Source organism: Mizuhopecten yessoensis, unplaced genomic scaffold (genome assembly GCF_002113885.1).
Source record: "Mizuhopecten yessoensis strain PY_sf001 unplaced genomic scaffold, ASM211388v2 scaffold8149, whole genome shotgun sequence".
Classification (NCBI taxonomy): domain Eukaryota; kingdom Metazoa; phylum Mollusca; class Bivalvia; order Pectinida; family Pectinidae; genus Mizuhopecten; species Mizuhopecten yessoensis.
In genome coordinates, this window is record NW_018407403.1 from 1130063 (window position 1) to 1140872 (window position 10810).

At 38.6% G+C, this 10810-nt stretch overlaps 1 protein-coding gene across 1 annotated transcript in view; it reads right to left on the reverse strand.

Annotated features, from left to right (window-relative positions):
- Positions 1 to 2067: 2067 nt before the first annotated feature.
- LOC110455147 overlaps positions 2068 to 10810 on the reverse strand; it is an 11067-nt gene continuing 2324 nt past the window's right edge. Inside the window, exons 2-5 of the mRNA XM_021505106.1 lie at positions 6010 to 6296; positions 3684 to 4033; positions 2281 to 2514; positions 2068 to 2169 (exon numbers count right to left, since the gene is read on the reverse strand). Of these exons, the coding sequence (XP_021360781.1) occupies positions 2156 to 2169; positions 2281 to 2514; positions 3684 to 4033; positions 6010 to 6290 (879 nt within the window). The 5' untranslated portion in view covers positions 6291 to 6296 and the 3' untranslated portion in view covers positions 2068 to 2155. The remainder of the gene's footprint in view (positions 2170 to 2280; positions 2515 to 3683; positions 4034 to 6009; positions 6297 to 10810) is intronic.

The window sequence follows — 10810 nt, forward strand, 5'->3', positions numbered from 1 at the left end:
TTATGAAACACAAGCTGGATACAGATAGTAAGCTACATTGGTGATTGCTGAATAAACGAGGCTCAACAAAGTTATTATTATTATCAATGCTCAACGACCATCAACAAAGGAAAGGTCATTAGGGCCAACAAATGGTCGACAAAAACAAATGCTAAATCAAAATTTAAAAGGTGTGAAAAAGTAGAAAGAACAATAAAGAAGAAAAGAAAAAGGACAGAAACAAAATCTACACCTTATACATGGGACTCTCGAGAATTTACCACGGTCAGACTATTCAAGAGGAATACACAAAGGGCTGGCCCGAAGACGGACACCTGTATACACAACCCCCGGGAAGAAAAGCACAAAGGTGCAAACCTAGCATTTGCGTCCCGGCCAAAGGACGGCACTGCTTGGTCTGACCTCTGCCTTTCAACCTGCCTGGTTTGGGTGACCCTAGCAGATGCACAAAGCCCCAACAAGCATAGCTTACCAGGTCATTGAGGTACTCAATTCCCCTACCAAGGAAACGTGCAGCGACTAGGGCTCAACAAAGAATGTGATAATTAAAAAAGATACACTCAATTTTAAATTCCAACAATCTTCTTTTGTACATAAAAACATACTTAATATAAATAAAACTAACAACAAACAATTAGAACAAATAAATACATTCAGTTATAATACATTCACAATATTCTCAATTATTAAAATCCCAACAACCTTCTTTTGTACATATAACACATACCAAAAATAAATAATACAGAATACACAAATAACACAAATAAATACATTCAGCATCAGATAAAATTTGATGTTCGGACAACAATTTAAAAAAAGGAGATCCGCTTATTTTCGGCTATTTGTTACTATTAACAAAGATTTATAGACTCTATCATTCCATTTTGACCTTACAAATACATTGTAAACATAAATTCGACTAATAGAACGAGCCATTGTCAAGAGCTTGATACAGCCGACATTGTTTCACGGTATAACGTGATGGCGCGATGGTGAAGAAAAAAGCAAGGTTGGGCTACATTTTCCCTTGGTAGGTAAAGTTCTCAATAAACACACCCGTCAAGGGAGGGAGAACAGCGTAAGTATACTGTTACCGGTGTGACAATCCGCCTGGTGCCTTTGGTATAATATTTCAGTGATGTGTAACTCTAAAAGACGACATTAGATCCGCTATGGTCATTTGAGGATCTTATCTTTTCTCTTCTTTCTAAACAACTTCCTTCTTCCTAATGTCTCTCTTGACAATGCCTCACTTTTGGCCTTTAATTGAGCGTTGCCCGTGTGAGGAAGGCTTTGGTTTCTGTCCCCTGGCCGAGACATATCAGAGTCCGTAAAAATGGTAGTTTCTACTCCTGCTTAACGCACAGCAATTTTGGAGTATAATGTGACCGGGTGGGTGTCCTGCTTGGTGTCTTCGGCATTATTTTTTTCAGCGAGGAAGCACTATAAAGTTGGCATTTGTTCCGTGCTATCACAAGGAGACAAACACAACCATATCGCACCTTTCCAAAACACACACGCATACACCACACGCATGCATCTTGCACACAGGAGAGGCCGTCCTTAAATAACCATAGTTGTTGATAGTACGTTAAACAATACTAAACCAAACCAAACCAAACGTCGTTTAAGGACGGTCTCCCCTGTGTACAAGATGCATGCGTGTGGTGTATGCGTGTGTTTTTTGGGAGGCTGCGATATGTTCGTGTTGTTGCAGTTGTTGCAACAACATATAAATGCTAAACGTATTGACGGCATGAAAAGGGTGACAATGCCCATTATTGGGAATACTATTTTACTCCAAATCAAAAGTCATCTTCAAAATAGACATCAATGATGTACTGATCATCGGCTATTTTAACCTTTGTATTGTGACCTTTCCAGAATTACATTACAAACTATGCACCTACCGGTGTAATCGGGTTCCACCAATGGTATTGGCTTCAACAGTATTATTTATACTAGGCTGGTAAGACCATAGTCTTATCTGTTACATCACCAAATTTTCTATTGCGAAAGCAACCTCACAATAACGGAAAAAAGTAAACACACTAATATAGCGTACACCATCTGCATTATGCTGCCCGATTGCTGACGTGCAGCTTCCCAAAAGATTACGCTCGTGTAACTCTCGTGCGGTTTGGTGACGACGTAGTTAGATCCACACACCTAGAATAGAAAAGAATACATAAAAAATAATTTAGCGTAATCATAGTTAAGCAATATATTTTAAGCACTGAAATTTGCATGTTGAAGTCTTTATACACAAAGTGTACATACTCATACTAACCACGTTCATAAATCTTAGGATAGGGACGTCCACGTCTGGTAGGGTTTGTTGTGTCCTTGCCGATATTGGGTCAATATCGTCACAATAATTGACGCACTGCGCAAGTCTATGAGTAGCGCCAACCAGGGACAGGCTTTCAATGAAATTCTGTTTTCTGTCTTTAAATATTTTCCCGGATTCGTCGACCTGGTCAAACTTTGTGAGGACGCCGAAAACTGGAATTTCTTATGAAACAAATAAACGATCAATGTTAGTTCTTGTTCAAAAATACATCTTATTTATTGAGTGACTGTAATAGAAAAAAAAATATTCACCACCAACAATACAACGTCTAGTTTGATTTAGTTTGGTTTAATATTGTTTAATGTCCTATCAACAGCTATGGTCATTTAAGGACGGCCTCCTCTGTGTACAATATGCATGCGTGTAGTGTATGCGTGTGTGTTTTGGGAGGTGCGATATGATCATGTTTATCTCTTGTGATAGCGCAGAACTGATGCCCACTTTAAAGTGCTACCTCACTGAAACATACTGCCGAAGACACCAAACAGGACACCCCACCCCGTCACATTACATCCCACTCCTAAATTGCTGAGCGTTTAGCAGGAGTAGAAACTACCATTTTTACAGACTCTGGTATGTTTTGGTAAGGGGACAGAGCCAAAAGCCTTCCTCATAGGGGCGAACGCTAAACTAAAGGCCAAAAGGCAGGCATTGGCAAGGGAGACATAAGGACGAAGAAAGTTGTTGAGAAAGAAGAGAAAACATAATATCCCAAATTTAGTCGCCTCTTATGATCATGCAATGGGGGCAGCAGGTACAATTATTACGCCCTACCTGCAGGGACAAAGTATAAGGAAACAAAAACAAAATGTTGGTTGGTTGGTTGGTTGTATAGGGTTTAATGTTTTCTTTAAACGTTTAAAGTCTTTACTCTTTCTACATTGTTTGCAAGGATATATTTTGAACATGTCCGAGGGTTTAACGGGCATGTCATGCTTCCGCTCGCGGGGCTCTTGTTGGGGAAATGGAATATCCAAGATTTCCCGATAGTTTGCGATAACGTGTTATTTTTATTTGTTTTTCTGACATTTGTGTATACATTGCTTTATTCATGTATCCCGAGATTACTAATACACTGCCTTGACTAGACACCCGATTTCTCAAAAAGTAACGTTATGTAATTTGCAAATCGAAAAATAATGGAGATTCAAAAAGAGACTCAAAGAACGAATTCAATTTTCTTTAAAATATTTAAAAATGCCAGTATTAATTTACACAAATAGTCATGATACGTTCATCACATGTCTAGCTCACTCATACACCCGAGATATAAACGAGATACTTTTGGTATGGTATCTTACAACTACTCATATAGCTCAGATATATTTACCTCTTGTGAACCTATCGCTGGTCGGGCGCGCAGCCTTCATCACACATTGGATTAGATTTTTCGGTATAGGCTGTGTTGCTGCAGCAACCACGATGATGCGATCAACTTTACAACCATCGGCCGTGTACCATTTGAAGAACTTCCATCGCATTGATTCCACACCGTACTGTTTTCCATAACTAAACACTGAATGTATATTTACATGATCTTCTAACTGACCATAAAATAATAGTCTTAAAATCTCTTCTGTAATTTTAGAATGTTCGTCATCAAGACCAGCAATGTCTATGATGCTTGGGAGAGCGTATCCCTGTAGCCTTGATGACGTCACATAGTCAGCTGCAGTAAAACTACAAAATCAAAAAGACTAGTTTAGTTACATATATTACGTTGCGGAGTATTTGTAATAACTTACCTCAAGCTATAAACAATGCCTATGTCTCTCTCAAGCGATGAGAGATTTAAAAGACGTCACGTCGTTTGAGCGAATTCTACTTGCTTTACCCAATGCACTTTTTAACAGACTACTGATAATAAAACTCCTGCCGAAATTGGAATTGTCTATCATGTCCTCTTGGGTAAACGGAAGCTACAGCATTTGCAGCATCTTGGATCATTATTCACTCGTCCTTAAATGACGTTTGCTGTTAATGGGACGCTACACCCTCTAAAACAAAATTTCTTCATACCTTTTTTGCTAAACCTCATTTATTTGCCTTTGCGTTTGAGCAGTCACCAACGCAATCAACGCCATGGGTTATCATCCCAGATTTGAGACAAATGCTGATGTATTGCCTCTTTGTGATCGCACGAATCTGATGTCGACTTTAGAGTGCTACCTTACTGAAATGTGGCCCCCTTTTACATTTTATTTCAATTGTTTATATTTCTAAGATTAAGTTAAAATACATTGAGTCGAATAAGTATTACTTTGTATAATATTGTGGATTGTGTCGTCGATTTTAATCCGCAATGCGCGCTCCGCATACGCAATTGCTGTTGCCTAGTCTCGTGTTGATTGGAACGTATGTTAGTGTGACGTAATTGTGTATGTTATCCCTGTAGCCTTGGCGGCGTCACATGTACCCTGTAGGTCAAGGAGCGAGAAAAGAATACACATGTTGTTACCCACTACATATATCGTAAGAGGCGACTAATATAGAAACCCCCTGCAGAATTAGGGATTTGCTTTTGGAGACACAAAAGCGACAAAAATAAATCTGCTGCACCCATTGCAATATTTATAATCTATATCTTTCTTTCTACTTCTAACTAGCTTTTATTTCCTAGCGCATTGCTTGGCAATACCTCACTTTTGGCTCTATTGTTGAGCATTTGCTCAGGTGAGGAAGCAATGAGTTCTGTCCCCAGGCAGGGACATACCAAAGTCCTTAAAATGATAGTTGTTATTCTCTGCTTAGCGTTCAGCATTTAAGGTAATGGCAACAACTGGTTCACCCGTTGTCAGTATAATGTGAACGGGGGAGTGCTATGCTTGGTGCGTGCGGCATGGCATTTCAGTAAGATAGCACGTTAAAGCCGGAGTCACATTCGCGCTATCATAAGGAGGCAAGCACACCAACATACCATGCTGACTGCACACACACGCAAGAACGCATACACTACACACATAGCGGCAAGTACACCAACATACTCTGTATCCAACACACATTCACGCATGCATGCATACACAACACATGGCGCAATGTCCTCAAATGACCTGAGCTGATAAGAGACCTTTAAACGAAATAAAAACAAGACAAAGCAGCCAAGTCATAATATACTGACAACTGATGAACCAGTTGTGGCCATTATCCTTAATGCTGAACGTTTGCCAGGGAATTACAACAATTTTTAAAGACGTTGGTATGTCCTTACCTTGCTACACTAACGCCAAAAAAAAGAGTGAATGAAAGCGAAAACAGATGCATCTCTTAATTGTTGATTTGGGGAGCAGCAGATTAATGGTATGTGAAAACCTGTTATTCATCATTTCATGATATACACTTAATATAAACAAAGAGGCCCATAGGATCTTAACTCGCACATGAATTACATCCACCAGGGTTTGATTCCCCGATCAGACGTGAAAAAGGTATTGGGTTACCCTCGCAATGCCAGTTTTCTTGGTTTGGTTTGTCATTAACAAAGGAACATCCCTTCAAAATTTGATTGAAATTGGTTCGGAGGTTTCGGAGAAGTCAAAATTGTAAACTATTTACTGACGGATGGCAAATCTCACATGTATAAAAATGTTTTAAAGGGTAACCAACTTAAACCATCCCCTTTTAAGGAGACTCTTATTTCATGTCATGACATATCTTACCTTTTGATCCGAATCGTGTTGTTTGAACCTCCCTGGCAGCCTTGTGCCCCGCGGCCTTGTTCACCAAAGGCCCCGCGGCCTTGTGCCCCGCTGATGGCATATTCCCTCCAATAATCATCTACAATGGATGCTGCTATGGAGTTGATGAAGGAAGACTTCCCAGACCCTGGTGCGCCAATAATCAAGATGTTAAGGGGGCGACAACCGTTTTCCCTCCTGCCTACAACAGTTTTTAGCTTCTCGATCTGGTTGATTCGGTCGCGTAGTATAAGTTCCTCCATAGCCAACTTTCAAAGAAAAACATAAAATACATCAATTCCTTTGTGTTGCAATTCAGTGTGACAAAGCGAGCTCTACCACCAAACTTTACCCAAACATGTTAATATGATATGGGGACGAATGTAGCACGATGGGCTTACCTACCCGAGAGGGAGAATAGCAAATGTTCTGTGGTGGTTATGGATTTTGTATCTGTATAAATTAGTCGGTAGTACACATTGGCCAAACTACGTAATCGGTTATTAGGACCTGGTTATGGCGGTAATCAACAAACGGACGATGACCTCTGAGGCATGTCGAGAATGCAGGTATAATGAACAGAAATCCATCTCCCAGCTAATTTAGTATAGGGGTTACGTGGATTTTGGATACAGAAACAAAACTGCTTATCTGCACGAACCGATAGTTAGAGTATACGGAGTGATTGACTGACACGTTTGGTCCTGTCAAGGACAGAGAATTGGGTTACGTGAGTATTGGGAATAAATGCGACGCATTATGGTACGATAGAGATATTTTGATTTTAGCCAGCAGACGGAACAGGTCATACTGTTAGCCAGGAAGAGTATCCATGTCTCAGAAGCTAGAGAGATATGGGTTTGATACAACTTTGCAGTGTACGTTACTTAGCTGGGAGAGTTAAGGCACAACACTGAAGGTTACCTTACTGTACGTAGAGGAGATGTTGTTACACCTGTACATGTAATTGTAATGAGACTGTTGGTTTACACCTATGAATAAACAATGACTATTACGAGCGTTTACGGCTACTGTGTCGTTTTGTCTCGTTCCCAAAGGCTTGAAAATAATTCGTCATTTAGAGCAAAGAACACTGTTTAAAAGAAACGTTTACCAAAAATAAATATTACTATCAAACTGGTTACACATGTTAAAAATAAAACAAAGTGAAAGAAGGTTCACATTGAAATTTATTCTAGTTTCGTTATCATGAAAGGCACTTACCCATTGCACTACAGAATTAATTTGTTGTTTTTGTACATTTTTGCTACGAAATAATCAAATATAAAAAATTTAACTGTCTATACCTTAAAAGACCTGAAAAAAGGTAATTGGTATTCCATGCTTAACGTTCAGCATAAAGGGTAACGAAAACAACTAGTTCACCAGTTGCCAGTATATTGTGACCGGGCCGAATGCTGTGCTTGGTGCCTTCGGCATGGTATTTCAGTGAGATATCACTCTTAAGTCGACATCAGATGCACGCTATCACAAGGCGTCAAATGCACTAACATTCCCTGCCTTCGGCACACAAACACACATGCGTTAAAGCCATTTTGGTTTCTGTGGAGTATATAGATAGATGCACGCATACACAACAGACATATATGCACGTCCTTAAATGACCTTAGCTATTAGTAGAACGTTAAACAAAATAAAACTAAACCAAACTTTAACACTGTACAAACCTTATTAACATGGCGCTTAGTTGTGAATGTTCCAAAGGTAATACATGTCATCATTCTGCATATCTGATATATCGACAATATCCATTATGTCGATACTTCTGGAGTACATGTGGCTTTTTATACAAGGCGGTAATTGGTTCTAAAAATAACTAAACCTACCTCACATTACTCCGTTTCCAGTACCGCAATACACACCCTAAATTTATTATTTTGTAATTATTGGATTACCTAACTACATGTGTATGGTGATAGGCAACTACTATCTCTTTCCGGTGGTGTATCCACAGGCACCCGACATCATGTGACTCTGGCTGTTTTGGGAACGTTAAGCATACCAAAGAAACGAAATGTTCTCTAATTCCTTTGTTTCCTTAAACACTAACCTGTGTGTGTGAAAACAAAGGTGATTTTTAAGCAATGTCTTTAAAAAAATAAATGATAGTATTACAACAAACAGCCTAACTTGACATTGAGCTCTTCGATGAGAAAATGAAATATGTACGTCTCTTTTATTTGAAACTGAACAACTATGGTTCAGTCTACCCAATAAGTATTTCTTCCCCATCCTTTTTTCTGACCCACCCAACCCCTTTGTAGGATCCTACTGAACTAAAGAGGCGACTAATGTGGGTCCCTTATAAAATCGGGGGTGGTTTCTACCTTGTCTTCTGTTAAAGGGACATTGAAGAAATTAACACAAGTCCGGCTGTACCCTACTGCATATGTATCGTAAAAGAGACTAATGTGCCCCCCACCCCATCCCTGTAGAATTTGGGGGATTTTCTTTGGTGTCTTCTACCAAGGGGACATGGAAAAGACCAACATTAATCTACTGTCCCCATTTCAGTACTTTGAATCTTTTTCGTTTCATACTTTTCCTGTACTTTTTTTTCATTCAACTTCCTGTTTCAAGCGGTGTCTCCCTAGACAGTCGTCCTCATATAACCCTGGCTACTGTGAGCAAGTTTAACCCCGACCAAATAAATCGTCCCCGCCCTCTCGTGAGGGCTCCAGTGTATTTTGTCAATTCAAATTCAAATGAGTTAACGTATAAGGAATACCATTGATACACGCTTTTTTGCATACAAATGTGATTGTGCGTTTGATTTTGTGCTTCCCTCAAATACCCGTATATATTTGCTGTGTCTGGTAACAGGTAAGACATTTTATCTGCTCGCACGGTACGTACATGTGTATGACCGTATAGATTGATACACACGTGTCGATTGCGGTCGTGTACGTGATATGTCCATTACTGCTAGATACATATATAACCATGTAAATCTGGATGAAATGCAACTTGCCTCAACAGGAAAGATATAATTTTAAATATGCAAGTATTTTTTCACGGACCAACCCATACAAATATTTCTACAACGATACCTACAGTTATGCGCATGCTCCTATCGCAGTTTTCCATCGGGCTCACAGTGTGCGCACAAAGCAAATCGTATTACCAGAATGTCTATACGCATGTGTGTGCGCACGTCCTAAGCGAGGTAGAGGATACAAATACTAAATTCGCTTTAATACTTCACTTCATATTTAAGTTATTTACCTTACAAAGAAGCGCAAAATAATACAGGCATTCATGCACGCTCGTATGTGTTTTTATCTATAGTTAGCCATATTATGATAAGGAAATGACAATGATTGGTTCTTGATCACCTGTTGTCCGTATAATGTAACCTAGTCATGGCATTTCATTTTGAGAAAGCACTTTCTCGCACCTCAGACAGACCTCATTCCCCATGCTAGATTTGTCTGTCTCGTCCAATCTGTCTGGTACATTTACGTGAAAGTTTGCGGAATTTTTACACTGCGATGTATTCATCCGCGAGTTAGCGGCTTGAAATTGACGATCTGCGTTATTCTATTTTGTCGTTATATGTATTGGTTTGATGTTGTAGATAAAACATAATCTACACTGTGAAATACGCGGTCTTCTTTGTAAGGACATAATACATGTTTACGCGGAAGAATTAAAATATAGCTTTAGTAGTGTAGATGCCATTTTTATTAGAGGCCTCAGATTACGCTTATGCCTTGGTTGAGATTATGTTACAGAATATTAGCTCTCGACCGAGATAACCTTATCTCGCCCAGTTACAGGTAATATATTTTATAAATAAAAGTGGCCTCAGATCCTGCCTCCAACACACATTCATACAGATATGCATACACAACACACATGGGGGGCACATCTAATAAGACGGTAAACCATATGAAACAAATCATTTTATTGTTAGGGACGGGCGTTTATGACCTTGAAATTTATGCTCAAACTATTTTCGTTATGGCAATATATATGTTAAAACTAATTAACATAACAAACGTGTAAAAGAACCTGGACCAAGAGAGAAAAGGGCCGCCTAAGAGGAGGTCAGAAGCCGAGGAAAAGAATTTCGAGTAAGAAGGGAGAAGGCAAGACTTGGAGTAGGAGAATACTTACACCAATAGGGAGAATAAATATAATAAAGTCTATCCTAATTTCTCAATTTAATCACTTATTTATCGCTTTACCAAATCCTGATAATACATTTGTCAAAAAGATAAATACAGAAATATATAATTTCCTCTGGAATAGTAAGATTGATAAAATTAAAAGAGATGTAATTATTAAAAACTTTTCTGATGGTGGTCTCAAAATGATTCATATTAAATCATTTATAGACTCATTAAAACTAACTTGGATTAGAAGATTACTCTCAACAACAGGAACGTGGCAAATTATTTTTAATTCAAATATTGATAAAAACCTTCTTGTAAACTGTGGACCAGACTATATTTCCTTTTGTCATAATAACTGTAAAAATCTTTTCTGGAAAGATGTCTTTCTTGCATGGAAAAATCTTACTATTCTTGAGGAAAAATATACAGATTCAAAACAGATCTCCGACATGCCTATATGGTTAAACGAAAAAATCAAAATAGATAATAATAGTGTTTTTTATAAGGATTGGTATAGGAAGGGAGTTGTAGTAGTTAATGACTTAAAAAAGGATAACAACAACTTCTTCAGTTTTTTTGAATTAAGAGAAAAATATGGTGTTAGAGCAAATTTCTTACAATATCACGGAATTGTTACAGCTATA